General features: G+C 38.5%; 1 protein-coding gene across 1 annotated transcript in view; it reads left to right on the forward strand.

The window, feature by feature from the left end:
• SLC35F4 (solute carrier family 35 member F4) overlaps window positions 1-16,144 on the forward strand; it is a 252,363-nt gene that overhangs the window by 212,183 nt on the left and 24,036 nt on the right. The window contains exons 2-3 of the mRNA XM_004601777.3: window positions 5,366-5,551; window positions 10,637-10,934. Of these exons, the coding sequence (XP_004601834.1) occupies window positions 5,366-5,551; window positions 10,637-10,934 (484 nt within the window). The remainder of the gene's footprint in view (window positions 1-5,365; window positions 5,552-10,636; window positions 10,935-16,144) is intronic.

Genomic DNA, 16,144 nt, shown 5'->3' on the forward strand with positions numbered 1-16,144 from the left:
TCATTTCCAGTACTGAGGTTAACTCTTCATGGTCTAAGACCTAGATGTGCCTCTGATCCTAGCACTGAAGTTCAAAGTTTGCCTTTGTAAGACTTAATCTAAACATCTCTATTGGCTGAACTCTTTGCAATTCTCTTCCACAAATCAACCAGGTGGGAGACCTCTGGCACCAGCCAATGGGCTTTGAGCTGTACTGCATATCAAAAAAAAGTTCCAGAAGCCAGGATGTGAGACTTCCAAAAAAAATGAGGAAATCAGAGACACTATTAAATTGACTTACAAATCCAGCACTTGTTACCTACCTATAATCTACCAACTTTTTGGTAACTGCAGCCAATATTTTCTCTCTAGTCCTTTTCAGATAGATGTTCAATTTGTTTTTGGACATCCTTATCTCCACCTAGTCATCAAATGATCACAAAATGAAACCTTTACAAGACACAACTGTGTCCAACTGTGTATAGCCAGCAATTAGTCTTATTTTTTTTTGGTCATTTGCTGTGCTATGATTCATGTGAATTTATGCTTACACAAATTTTATTTTGTATGATCTCATGTTAAACCTCAAATAACTGCTTCCTTATGTAAAAAAAAAAAAGAATGTCACCTGATATTACCTAAGAAAACCTGAGAAGGCACTCCTAAATAAATTATTTTTTTAAATGCCAAGAGATAAATTTAAAGATCACTCTGTAGTAATTGAATGTCAACCCCTCTTAAGATGTAGTAGTAGGGGCTGGAGCAATAGCACAGCAGGTAGGGCGTTTGCCTTGCACGCAGCCGACCCGGGTTCTAATCCCAGCATCCCATATGGTCCCCTGAGCACTGCCAGGGGTAATTCCTGAGTGAAGAGCCAGGAGTAACCCCTGTGCATCGCCGGGTGTGACCCAAAAACAAACAAACAAAAAAAGATGTAGTAGTAAATGTAAATTCATGTAGTAATACATGTAAAATTAATTTCAGACCATCTTCTTTTCATCAACTTTGAAACAGAAATATACTGTGAAAAGAATAGTAAACATTTTGGATATGTGAAATAAGAATGGTATTTATTACCATTACAATAATAACATAATATATACATAATTTAAATAGACTATTCAAAATATAATTTTGTTGATTTTTGGAATAGCTGTACATTAAAAAAGTCCAAGATTGAATCATTTCAATTTTAACTTGAGATACTTAATAGAGCCTATAGCTAATTATATTTTTATCTATTTCTACTTCCGTAACATAGAGGGGAAAAGTGGGAAACAAAAAGCAAGCCAGCAAGTGCCTTTGTGTCCTGGATGGACACCTAAAATTTGCAGGAAGTTTACAGTTCTGTTCTGCTTGCTTTTTGTTGGAGATTATAATTCAGGAGCTCAAGACTTTCCTCTCTGTTTGGTTTTTGGGCTATACCAAGCAGTGCTCAGGGCTTACTCCTGGCTCTACACTCAGGATTACTCCTGGCGGTGCTTAGGGGGCCAGAGAAAATGCCAGGGATTGAACCTGGGATCCGCTGTATTCGAGACAAATGCCTTACCTGCTGTAGTGATGCTCTGGTCTCTCGAGCTCTCCTTTTTATTAGCATCACTGTTTCCCTGCATTCTAATTTCGTTGCTTTAATTGATTACTTATGCAGTACATAACATGATGAGTTCAAAGCCAATTAAATTAAATTAAAACCAGGATACTATTGCTATTTCTAAATTATGTTTTTCATTTATCAGTTTCAGAAGCACCCCACCAAGACATAGCCTTCATGACCTGAGAAAATGATAGTTAACAGCCTCTCTTCTCCACCTATTTCAGTTGGAAATGTGAGACTTGTAGCTTACAAGAAGTAAACACACATGCTGCAGAGAATGGTCAGAGCTGTTTGCCTTCTTGGAGCTGATTTCCACTAGTGTACAAGTTGATTCTGATGTCCCCACTCAGAATCCTGATTATCTACTTATCCTAATTGATCTTCAAAATAGTTAACTAGCATTATTTGAATTCACACTGTGTAGAACATTTTACTTGGTCCTTAGAGATCATAAAAAGGATAGAATAGATGCAATGTGATATCATTTATATGTGTTATTTAGAATAAGTGGATGAGGGAATGCAATTATTTAAAGGGGTTCAGGGAAGATTCCCAGATCTACCTTAGCCACAGAGTATAGGGAGGATAAGAAAAGAAAGAGTGGAGGAGAGAGGGAGAAGAGACAAATGAGAAGCAATAGGGACCAGGTCAGGGGGTTCAGGTACAAAGGTGATGTTAAGGAATGATAGAGCCAAATATCCAAACCACAGAGTCAACAACACTGAAATCGAGAGCCCCAAACATTAAAAACCAAACTTTGGTGCCTATCAAGTAAGCATGCTGGATGTGGAAGGTTTGGGGGATGGGGAAGACAGATACTGGACAGAACCTGGGAACATTGGTGGAGGGAAGTCTGCACTGTTGGTGGACTCAGTGCTGTAATATTGCATGCCTTAAACTCAACTATGAATAACTTGTAATCATCCTGCTTTAATAAAAAAAGTTTAAAAAGTAGGATAAATTAATAAATACAAAATTATTATGTATTTATGGGAATATATATATATATACATATGTTATATCCTGCCAACCAAGAGAAGCTAGAGTCAGAATTATCCTCGGTAACAATGAGCTCAGTTTCTAAACACCAATTCCGATTAAAGGTGAATTTACTGATTCTGAAAGTAGGCAGGAGGCACAAAAGATGAGCCCAGAGTATTTTGTAAGGGACAGAAAAGAAGAACTCATGGAATAAAAAAGGATACTTGTCTAACTTAAAGGTCAATCTGAAAGAACGCCTAGCAGCCAAAGTTAGAATTAACAAAAAAAGGAAGAGATATAAATCTTTTCAGAAGAATTTCAGATAATATTGTATGGACACTTCTCCAGATAGTAAAATTTAACATCTTCTCATCCCTACCCCTAGACTTACTTCTAAAACACAGGGTCTAAAGAGGGGAGAAGAATAGAGAAAGCTGGGAATCATGACCTTGGTCAGGAGATCAAGGTCAACATTATCAGTGGTAAGTCACAGTGGTAGTATATAATGTCTAATAGAATATTATAAGGACATTCACCTCTGATATATATATGTATATGTGTGTATATATATCTCAGAAGTATATGTATATATCAGAGGTGTATGTATTTGTATATATGCACATATATATATATATCACCTGAAGATAGCGGTGACAAAAACATCTTACAAACCTCAATTAGGGAGATTCTGCAAAAAGACTTTAAGTATCACTTCCAAAAACTGTGAAGATCAAGCCAGAGATACAGCTCAGTGGTAAATTAGTTCTTTGTCAAAATGAGGTGCTAGGCCCCACCACTGTCAAGATTATAAAAGTGTGGAATGACTTAAAAGTTGTTATGGAGCAGAAGTAACTCAGGAGGCATGATAGCTGAATGTAATATATGTCCTGTATGGGCTTCTGAAACAGAAAGAGGTTGTTCGTGATCAAACTAGTTCAACTCAAATGAAGTTAGAGTGTGACTAATAGTGATACATTAATATAAATCTTGAAATTTTGACAATTGTATCATGTGAGTATGTCAGATGTAATATTAGAAAGAATAGTAGTGTACAGAAACTCTAAGCTGCATGTGTAACTTTTCTGTAAATGTAAGTTTTTCTGAAATTAAAGATCAGAGGGAGACAGTGAGTGAGTGTGTGGGGTGGGGAGGGGGCAGACAGTTGACACAGATGGATTAAGTCAAAATTATATGAGGAGAAGCTGAAAATATAGTACAGCATGTAAGGCACTTGCCTTGCACGCAGCTGACCTAGATATGATCCCTGCACTCCAAATGGTTCTCCAAGCCCCACCAATAATGATCTCTTAGCACGGACTTAGGAGTAAGCCTTGTTTCTGTATGTGCTCCCAAAACAAAACACATAAGGAAGGAAGAACTGAACCAGTGAAAGTTCAAAGTCAGTGTAGAACTGAGACAGTAAAAGTTCAAAGATCCAGCAGCAAAGTTTACCTGAGTGGATCAGACCTTGATCTGGGTGTTCAGGATTTAAGTGCATTCAGTGTTCCAGGTAGAGTAACAGCTCTTCAAAGACTTGAAATACCTCAATCCTCAGAGTAAAATGTCAGAGCACAGCCAGAGCCAGCTTTATGTGAGTGAAATACTCAAGCTTGGGCTGGCTACTTAATTGAGGTCTAGTGCAAAATGAAAACAGAAGGTCTCTTGTTGAGGAAGCAAAAAATGTGTTTTTTCTTTCTTATGCTCTATTCGTGTGCACACATATGTATGTTGACTCTCCTTTTTGCTTTCTCTCACTACCTTCCATTAATTAAAATTAAATGTTTTAAATTAAATGTTTAAAAGTTAAATGTTTTAAATTTGCTATTTAATGTTTTCTGCTCCCATAGAAAAAGGGATACTTGCTGGGTGAGCATGGGTCCTCACAGATACTGGGATTTCCCCCTCTAGGCCCCGATCCTCCATTTGACAGCACCTGTACCCCTGTGATATTGCTAGTGTGTTCTCCATTATGCTCTCAAACGTCTCCTACATAACACCAACTGAAGGCAAAAGGTATTGGAAACTTGAAGATGGTAGGGTAGAATAGTCTGGTGTGTGTTTGTGTGTGTGTGTGTTTGTGTGCATGCACGCGCATGCATCCTTCTGAACCCAGTGCCTTTTGTGACTGTACCAGTAACAGACTGTGTTGCTGATCACAGTCTTGGCATTCATGAATGTTAGTCAGGAAACAGAAAATATGTGAAGATTGGGTTTTCACAATGGGCAGAAGCCACAGGTAGTTGAGCTACAACAAAGTTGGATTTTAGTAATTAATTTGATGGAAAAATGGAGTGGATTTAATAGGGAACACTGCTGATAGTTTTATTGGTGAGAAATTCTTTGTTAGTCATAGGAAGACTGAGGAGGCAGTGAACATCATGTCACACATTGTTTTTCTTGATTCCACTGGGTCAGGAATACCAATTCAGATCAGGTTTATCTACTTAAGCACATTCTTCTCGTGTTCACTTCTAGCTAATGCATGTATCTAAATGGATATTTTAGAGATACAAACTCTATCAATTTAATTTTCTTTTTAAAGGTCCATTTCAGGAAAGGGAAGGGAGAGGTATACACAGGTGGATGGGCCAGGGGTGACTGAGTGATGTACCTGTGAGGCTTACATATGCTCTAACACATTGTCTCTTCAGTTCGAAAGAAAGCCTTCTATGGAATTGGAAATTAGCAAAATGACTGTTGTGTCAGGACGTAACTGTTCCTACCATATATCTCACTGCCAAAGTATTTAAAATATGCTTCCATGTTTTCCTCCAGCAAGCTCTTAAATCTGTGTGAACTCTTTCTTCCCAGGTACCTCCAGATCATCTGTTACCAGATGTAAACCAGGAACCAACTGCCCCAGTTCACACAGTGGCATCAGTAGGCAGCTATCACCTCTGTCTGTCACTGAAGATTCTTCTGCGCCTATTCTTGAACTTCAGAGCCGAGGATCCTCTAGTGTTTGTGGACACAGAGTGGAGAGACAGAACAGACCAGGTAGGCTGGTGACATTCTCTGAAAGGACAGCCAAAACCCTTCTTTTGTTTTTTAATTTTATATTTATAAAGCGGTCCACAATATTTATTTTACATCTAATATTCGAACACCAATTTGAACACCATCACACTTTCCCATCACCACATTTTGGATGTTACCATCCCGAACCCCATACCCTTTCCCCAAAGCAGAACCAGAATAATTTATTTTGTACTGCTTGTTATGAATAATCTGCTAAAAATGACCCAAAAAAGGTTTCTTAGAGGGAAGTGTGTGAAGATTGTTGTATTTCACCCAGAAACCATTAAGCCCTTCTATAAGAGATTAATTACATGGTGTTAAAGGTTGAGACTTGTGTGCTTATATCTATATCTGTATGAATATATTTCCCCCTAAGATTGGTTGCCTTCTACTTTAAACCCCATCAAATGTGGTATACTGTTCTTGGTATATTAATGGTGTGAAGTTTGAGATGTCTCCTGGTCCAGGAATAGATTTCCTCATAGGTGAGGCTCATCTTAGCTTGTGAAAAGTGGCCGTGAGCCTGGTGGCCATTAAGTTCTGGAGGTTTTCACCTGCTGGAGCTGGCTCCTTTGGGGTGAGGAGGGGAACCCATCCACCCCCCCTCCGGGTTGCCCTGAATAAAACAGCCTGGTGTGGGGCAGCCAGGACCCTTCTAATCAGACCTCTCTATCAGCTCAGGAGGCAGAGATGTTAAACAGACTCTTATGAGTGGGAGTGGTGAAGGTTTTTCAAGTGGGAGGATGAAGAGGAGGAAATGGGAAGGAAGGAAGGAAGGAAGGAAGGAAGGAAGGAAGGAAGGAAGGAAGGAAGGAAGGAAGGAAGGAAGGAAGGAAGGAAGGAAGGAAGGAAGGAAGGAAGGAAGGAAGGAAGGAAGGAAGGAAGGAAGGAAGGAGTAGGGAGAGAGGAAGGTGATTTAATTTAAGATAGGAATTAAAAGGATTTTCTATGTGGAAAAAATACACTTTCCAAAAAGTTTTAATACTTGGAATCTAAGTGATAGCTTAAATGACTAGGATGCATCCTTTTATTGCAGGAGCCTAGATTCAATACCTGAATATACCATGCTGGGGCTAATCCTGGAGCATAGTCCTGGATTGATCTCAAACCAAAAATTGAGTTGCAATATTTTTTTCTTTCTTTTTATTTTTTAAAAAATTTTATTGAATCACTGTGAGATAGTTACAGCTTTCATGTTTGGGTTACAATCACACAATGATCAAACACCCATCCCTCCACCAGTGCACATTCCCCACCACATATCCCCAGTATACCCCCCCTTTCCCACCCTCCCCCTGCCTCCATGGCAGATAATAGTAGAAATGACATATGTACCTCTATATTCATTGCAACACTGTTCACAATAGCCAAAATCTGGAAACAACCCAAGTGTCCTAGAACAGATGATGAGTTGCAGTATTTTTAAATAATATATCAACAACTATGGACCCAAAGACAGGATATCTTTTATAAAAAAATAAAGAAAACAATATAATAAATCTTCAGGAAGTTTCAGTTGGCTTTAAAAATTAAAGTAATAGTTCTATAATTGCAGTTATCTGCAAAACAGAATGGTTCAGTTAATTAAATATGCTGGTTAATAAGATTTGTCCTATCTATCTTGTACATATTACAAATTTCAAAGACAACACACATTAAAAATCACATGGGACATCATTTTCTCTTTTGATGATGACTCAAAAGCACTTGGGAATAGTTCAGTGAGTTAAAGGAAAAAGAGAAAAGGAGAATAATCTGAAAAGCAGCTCATCAGGCTCTCATGAATATGTGGCACTTGACTCCAAGATAAATCATATGAGAGAGGTATCACTATTTGACAGAGATTCTAAGAGTGGAATTAAACATTACTTAGAGCCATAGAAATTGTAGTACTAGGACATAACATTCATGTTTTCAAATTGAGTGACCTTCATCATCAATTTGAATGACTCTAGTTGAGATTCATATATGTGGATGGAATTCCTGATAATATGCCCAAACTATAAATCCAAGCAGAATTCTAGAAAGTCACATTTAAATGATTAGAAAAGTAAATATTGGAGACCCAACATTTTTATGACATAGAAAGATGGTAAAATTAAATAATTGACCATACTGAAATTTAATTAGCAAAACAAAATCAAAAACAGGTCAACATGATGGAGGAATTTAGATAACTATTAGTTTTATCAAAAGTGCTATCCATGAAATGGTGGAAGCATTTTTCAGAGAAGGTGATGATCATTGTATGTCACCTCAGAGAGAAGCCTAGAATCTATACAAAATTATTCCTTCTTTCAGACATATTTTAGGAGCTGAAGATGTAGCTTAACATTAGGGCACTTACCTCGTGTGTTTAAGGCCCTGGGTTTAATTCCCAGCACAACATGATGCCCTGACCACTGCCAGGAGTGACCCCTAAACACAAAGCCTGGAGTAACCCTAAACAAAGACAAGTATGACCCAGAATACCAAAAAAAAGAGGGGTAGAGAAAAAGATAGAGGTTTCCCAGAGAATAATGTGATCTGATATACAATAAAGTATAACCTTTTCTTAACTATCTTAGGCCTCACGCAAGACCACCCTTCCTATAAAAAAATAAAACTTTATTCCAAATCATTTCGAAAACATCCAGTGCTTGAAGGAAAGCTCCAACCTAGATAGGATGAGTATTCAGAATAAAAATTTGGATTTGGAAGTTCAACTGACTTGGGTTCAATTTTGGACAAACTCTAACACAAGTGCCAAAATGTGAATAACTGTACTTACATAGTAGAATAGATTTGCATTTCTTTCCTAGCCTCCCAAACAAAGAGTTCCTTATTTTCTCCACTCACTTGCTTCCATTTTTCCCTTCTACTTTTTATTCTTTCCACTCACTTGCTCCCATTTTTTTCTTCTACTCTCTGCATAAGCCATGTGGTCATTGGGGTAATTTGCAAACTTATAGTCAAGAGCAAGCATTGGTGAATGGTAAAGAATGCTGGCTAAATTATACCTCAGACCCATCTCACTGTTGGGATGTCAGAAAAGTTTCTGTGAATCTTCGCACTGCACCCTTCAAATGGCCTCCTATCAGCCAGTGTTGGTCCTTACCCTGCTATACTGAGATGTGACTTTTGCTCTGCACTTGATAATAAGTTCAAGTCTTGGATTTTTGAAACCCTTTGGCCCAACTTGCTAAACTTCCTGGTATATTCTCCATGAGACTTTGTTGAATAGGTGGATAAAAAGGACACAATCTCCAGTTTTCAACTTTTGGAGATCTCGGCCTAAAGAATTCAGTACTTGCAAGACAAGGAAGTCAGCTCATAATTGCTGTATTTTTCCTTAGTTGGCTTATTTCCTCCAATGAAGACTTCACTTTCAAGGCTTGCTAATTTCTTCCCCCAAAATAATTATATCAGAAAGCCTTAGTTGAGTAAAAGTTTACCCCAGTGGGGTAGTCGCACCTGGCTCATTAAGCATCCAGAACACATTCAGCTGGAGAGCCATCAGGTTCCACAGGGGTAAAAGAAGCTGCATCCACAGTCACTAACCATCTGTGGACTGTGTCATTTTCTTTACCCCCAGGCAAGGCATGGGCTGAAGGGAGAATCCTGGAGACCCTAAAAATCTTGCAGACAGTTCTTCTTGCCTTTTCTTGGGACTCTAACATATGGGCTATCAGCATGAGGAAATTCTGTTCCCATTTAACTCTGCAGTAGGCACCTAAACTAATTAGACTCAGAATATTTTCTTCATCAAGGAAGACCTTTATAGTTTTTGCTTTCAAAGAGTTTCAACTATTTTATTATGAAAAAAATTATTGCTAATAAATTTTCTTAGTAATTGTAAAAATACAAAGCAGAACTCATTAAAATTCCAGAAATATATTCAACTGTTATTTGTCCTAAGGTGAGAAATGACTATATATAGTCAGGACTTGCTCTGCTCTTATTTTTTTTTTGTAATTTAGTAGTCATCTTTGCTGCAGTCTAAAAAAAGCAAAAGTTTGAAAATCTTGTATAACTATCAATACTAACTTCTTGCGTACTTTTTAAAAATTTTATTGAATCACCATGAGATAGTTACAAGCTTTCATGTTTGGGTTACAATCACACAATGATAAAACACCCATCCCTCCACCAGTGCACATTCTCCACCACCAAAATCCCAAGTATACCCCCCCTTTCCTACCCTCCGCCTGCCTCCATGGCAGACAATATTCCCCATACTCTCTCTCTACTTTTGGGCACTGAGAGGTCATCATGTTTGGTCCATTATCTACTTTCGGCATGCATCTCCCATCCTGACTGATTCTTTCAGCCATCATTTTCTTAGTGATCCCTCCTCTATTCCATCTGCCTTCTCTCCTCTGCTGATGAAGCAGGCTTCCAACAATGGCCTATCCTCCTGGCCCTTGTATCTACTGTCCTTGGATGTCAGCCTCATGTGATGTTATTCTATACTCCACAAATGCGTGCAGTCCTATGTCTGTCCCTCTCTTTCTGACTCATTTCTTAGCATGATACTCTCCATGTTTATCCATTTATAAGCAAATGTCTTGACTTCATCTCTCCTAACAGCTGCATAGTATTCTATTGTGTAGATGTACCAAAGTTTCTTTAACTAGTCATCTTACTTTTACAGGGTTACTGTGTGTTTTCTTCATCCTCACACATAGATTTACTTACAGCTTTGGATTTTTCAACTTAGTTACTGAGAGGGCAAGCATAAAAGCCAATGGAGCTTCTAAAGTCTCTCAACACTTCTCCAGGGAAGTAACACACCTCACATTTGCTCGGGTTACCCAGGCTCACACCTTTGGAGCTGAAATGTATATTGCTATTCTAAGGAAGTGGGAAGGTCTTGCTGGAGAACAACAGACATCTCCAAAGTTCTTCCTTAGATGCCGGATAGAGGCCCAGACACATGCTGTGCCATCTAGAGAGAAAACGAGCTGGAGTTACTAATCTCTTCAAATGATGGCAGAGAGGAAAAACACTGGTGACTCTGCATGCCTTTTTGATTGCTGTTTTGTAACTTGATTTCCACACATTTGTATTCCTTTGCTTGTTCAGGGGACGATGGATCACAGACTCATCCTGAGAACAGCAGCCAAGAAAATAGAATCAAGGCTCGTTGCTTGTCTTGCACGTCCATGGTTCTGAAGGCCATCTGGGGACTCTTGATCATCTTGTCAGTGTCATCGTCTTGGGTTGGAACCACACAAATTGTAAAAATTACTTATAAGAACTTCTACTGTCCATTTTTCATGACTTGGTTCTCAACAAATTGGAACATTATGTTTTTCCCAGTCTATTATTCTGGCCATCTGGCCACTGCTCAAGAAAAGCAATCCCCAATGAAAAAATTCAGGTAGGTGTCATGTCAATTGGTCAATGGAAGATGTTTTAAAGTTTATTTCATAAAATATGTATATTTTATCTTGTTGGAATATGAGTTGAGTTGGCTTGGGAGTGTAGCGAGGCAGGATCTAAGGTAAATAATGAGCGCTAGGAAATAGAATGTCCTCCAATATATAGATAAATATAGAGATACGTATTGGGAGTATAGCATACCAAGCTCTGTGATGAATTTGTGTAGTTTCCTTATTTAATCATCATTGATCATAACATCTCCTTTAAGGTAATTATTATGGGCATGGGCATAGAGGTTATTATACCCATATTAACAAAAGAAGAAGCAGATTCAGCATGGTTAACTGACTTATTCAAGGTGATTCTCCCATAAATAACAGAACTCGGATTTAAATCCAGATCTCATTATCTCAGAAAGTTATGTTTTGAAAAATCAAACTACAACAACAAAAAACAGTAGGGGTTAAATAACAGTTGGGGACTGGTTAATATGATACACCATCAAAAAAAATTTGCTCAGTACTCTGAACATTGTGCATGCCCAAACAGATGAAATGACATGGTTTCATGCAGTGAGAGGTTTGTCCCTGGGTTGCTTTACAATAATATTCTGAACTGAAGACCATATATCCTCCTTTAGACCATCACCTCCAAGGATATTTCAAGGGGACACAGCTTTAAACTGCAGAAATGGTTGGTTATAGCACTTGATTATGGGTCAGTGAGTAGGGCAAGGTAGTCCCAGGAAAAGAAGAAGGTTAGAAGGGCACCAGGATCAGGAAAAAATGAAGTAATTCTGCTTTACAAACAACAATTCCTTGCCTGCTAAGCACACATAGAGCCTTATCTGCTTGTTTGTCAGTCATGAACTTGACTATCACAAGGTTCTAGTGGTTGCTCCATGAAAAACTACTTCCTGAAGCCCCATCTTGGAGAATACAGAAAGTCTGCAAGGCTTATATTATCTGACCCCCTTCACAATGCTCAAGGGAGACAAAGCAGCGTTTGGTCAAAGTGCCTTTGCAGATGCACAGCTTCATGGAAAGGAAAGGCACAGAGACAAGGAGCAACATTTAGGATAGTGACTCAGATTATTGAGAGGGAACAAAACAGTGGGGATCACAGTGGATGGCAGTAGAAGAGTTATCATTGCCACTAGTTATCATTACTCCTTGGTAGAATATATTTATCTGTAGCACTGTAGCACTGTCGTCCCATTGTTCATTGATTTGCTCTAGTGGGCACCAGTAATGTCTCCATTGAGACTTGTTGTTACTGTTTTTGGCATACCGAATATGCCATGGATAGCTTGCCAGGCTCCACCATGCAGGCAGGATACTCTCGCTAGCTTGCCGGGCTCTTGGAGAGTTACCGAGGAATTGAACCCAGGTCATCTGCGTGCAAGGTGAACGCCCTACCCGCTGTGCTATCACTCCAGCCCATTTGTCTAGCAAGAACACAAAGAACTTTTCTGTCTTGCCTCCATGGGCACTGAATAAACGGAATAACTATTATGGTTGGTGTATTTCCTTTGCACCAAATATTTTACGCCTTATTTTGAGGCTTCTTTTGGGGCTACACCAATGGTGCTGGCTACACCAGCTCTGTTCTTGGGGGATAAAGGTTATTCCTGCCAGACCACATACTGCCAGAATCCAATGAGTATAGACAGCATGCAGAGAAAATTCTCTAATCCCGGGGCTCTTCCTCCAGCCCTGTGAGATTATTCTTAAACACTTAGACTATGAAAAGTCTATCTTTAATTTCCATTTTCTAGAACCAACTTGGAACTGTCTACAAATGTCAGAGTCATACCATGTACTGGCTTTCATGTGGGTCCACTTTATATTTTCATTTTATATGTATGTTCATATAAAAGTCAAGTATTACTAAAGAAACAAAAAAATTAATAGTTTTTTCTGGAGGAAAGGAAAAAGCCATCTATATGTTTGTGATGCCTAACTGTGTTTTTTATTTGAGTTCTATCAAAATAAACATGACTTGGGGCTGGAGCAATAGCACAGCGGGTAGGGCGTTTGCCTTGCACACAGCTGACCTGGGTTCAATTCCCAGCATCCCATATGTCCCCTGGGCACTACCAGGTGTAATTCCTGAGTGCAAGGCCAGGAATAATGCCTGTGCATTGCCAGGTGTGATCCAAAAAGAAAAAAAAAACAAAATAAACATGACCTTGGGACAAAACACCTTTTTTTAGTAATGATATTTAAACATTTGAAGACAAATGTTATTCTCAAACAAAAATTCTATCTGTTTGAAAATACCTGAGTGGCACTAATGATGTGTGTGTACTCTACTCAAATGTACACAACATATAGATACATATTCTAATAAAACAAATGAATTTTAGTAAATAGTTCCTTTAGAACATTTCAAATAATGCCAAGTCATTGTATTTGAGACAGCACGCTGAAGAGCTAGAGAGCTAGCTCGACATATGCAGCACATGCTTTGCTTGAGTCTGGAATCACATACTAGGGTGCATGCCTTGCACACATCTGGGTTTAATTCCTGGCACCACATATAGTCCCCCAAGCACCACCAGAAATGATCTCTGTGTGCAGAGCTAGTAGTAAACCCTGTGCACAATCTAGGGTGCCCCCCTCCCAAACGGGGTCTTGGGTTACATGTCTGTTATTGTGTGGTCTCCCTATTAATACCTGGAAGGAGCACTGAGGTAGTCCCTCCTGAGGACCTCTAGTTTTGACCCAAAAATTAGAGGAAGAAAAGAAAAAGGTTACATATTTAAGACAGAAGGCTGGTGCTGTGAGAAAAATTGGAAGAATGAGCTTCATTTTCACCACTTCTCTCATGTCAGATAAACTCGGAATTTAGCAAAAACTGTGATTTGAACTTCTTTTGTTACTATGGATTGAGTGAAGTGTCTGTGTCCAAAACCAGATCAAGAAGCTTTTATTGTCAAAAAGAGACTGTCATTTTGATATGATGGGAACATTTTCCGGGGCCTTCCTCCAAACATTGTCAGAAAAATACTGCGATTTCTTTTCATTTCTTCCTGTAGACATTCCTATTTCTCCTGGTACAGCAAAGAGTAAATAGAGTTGTGTATAAGCCTGAAAAAGGAATTATTCCCAGCTCATCTTTTTTTTTATTTTCTTTGAATTGGTGTGGAAGCATTTCCAGTTTTTCTGGTCATTTGACTCATAAACTACCAAACCTAGATGGTAAGAATTGTCGATTTGAAAAAAAAAAAAAGAATTGTCAATTTGAAAGTAGGTTTTTCTATCTCTTGTTATCCAGAGAATTCACATGCTTCAGGTAAATTTGGAATTTTAGAAGAAAAATGTTATGTACTATAATTTAGGTAAGGGCATTTTCTTGAATTGCAAGAAACTGGAAACAAGTATATATATATATGTATATTTATATACTTATATATACTTATATACTTATCAAGTATATATACATACACATTCTGTGCCCTGTGTGTGTGTATATATATATATGTCAATAATTTATGAAATGTAGGTAAGAAGGTAAGGTGCTGTCTTCCCCTCAGACATAAAGGATCCTATAACAGGTGGCAACAATGATGAACATGGTTTTGTTCTTAGTATCCTCTGACTTCTATATTTCATGACAAAATAGAATTTTTGCCTTCCATTAATGTTATATGTCCAGATTCTAATCTCATAACACAAGGAGAGACACACTGCAATTTACTTCTCTAAAACAATCCATCCTTTTCAATTTTCCCAGAAAATTTGAAGTTCCCTTTGCATTTCCCAGAACTGCTTCAAAAGGAATAGTAGGAAGTTTTACACAGGGGACCTGGAGTTTGAATGGAGCATCATTGTTATTCCTACAATAGCAGTGACAAAGTAGGAGGTTGGCAGTGATAGATGTGAGCAGACAGAACAATGAGGAAGCCACATCTGATACAGGATGAGGCCAGTAACAAGCATGGTCTCTGCTCCCATAGCATTTTTCCCAAAGAACAGCAAGTAAGGGTCTCTTCCTCTCTGTCTGTCATTAATGGCCTTCCTGTGAGAAGCTCATCCTAAGTCTCTGCTTGAGAATATTCAACCCAGCACAAAGGAAACCCCATCAGCACTGACTAGAACTCTGATAAAATAAACCCTTTCCCTCAAAAATGGGTTTGGTTGATGATGCTTCAACTGTCAGCTAAAGGTGATTAGTAGGTGTCAGAATGAGTCCTCAGCTCTCGTCTCTGGCTTTCTGGGGCAATTTTTTTCTTGGAGTAGATCCCTTTGTAAGTACAGCGGGTAAGATTTGAGCCCTGTACACTCTATGAAAGTTGCCTTTTGTTCTCCATATTGCTCTGATTCTAATAACTTAAGAGCAAAGGGGCAAGCTTTCATTGGCTTTGTGTGTGAGCTCAAGTCATTTCTTTATCCAAAAGAATTTTTCCTTCAGGTTATTTAATCCCTTCATTGAAATTTTGAATCTTTTGAGTTTCAATTTACCTTTGGGAAATCACACTTTTATTTCACAAATAGTCTTACCATTTAATTGTCTCCCAAGTGAAAATAAAACCTCCTTGAATTTCTGTGTGTTTATTATATTTTCACCTGGGTTCAATTCCTCTGTCCCTCTCGGAGAGCCCAGAAAGCTACCGAGAGTATCCCACCCACATGGCAAAGCCTGGCAAGCTACCCGTGGCATATTCAGTATGCTAAAAACAGTAACAATAAGTCTCACAATGCAGACGTTACTAGTGCCTGCTCGAGCAAATCCACGGACAAGTGTTACAATGCTATTGTCCCTAGAATCACTGGCTTACAATTATCAGCATCGTACTTGACTGCTTGGAAGCAACTTACCAAGGTCATTGCCCCGAGCTTAGTCTACTATTTTGTCCACATATGAGGCAAATATTGGCTTGAGATAACTTTGGTTTGCAATATTTGGGGGCATAAATATTTCTCCTCAGTAAAAGCTGGGAAAAAAAGCAGAGTTAGTTTTATGTAGAGCCATGTAAGTAGATTTTGTTATAGGTATGATAAATACGCAAATATTAACTAGTTGCTTTGTTCATAATATTTATTCTGTCTGTAGAAGTAAAATGCTAGACATATGACAGTTGCCCAATAAATGCGTCAATGTTCATAAACTACTGAGAGAGGAAAAATAAGATATGCTATTCTACTCCTTCCCTTATTGCCTGCATATATTGTTAGCTTGGAAATTTTAATGACCTCAGATTAA

The sequence above is a fragment of the Sorex araneus genome, chromosome 3 (assembly GCF_027595985.1).
Source record: "Sorex araneus isolate mSorAra2 chromosome 3, mSorAra2.pri, whole genome shotgun sequence".
In the NCBI taxonomy this organism is placed as follows: Eukaryota; Metazoa; Chordata; class Mammalia; order Eulipotyphla; family Soricidae; genus Sorex; species Sorex araneus.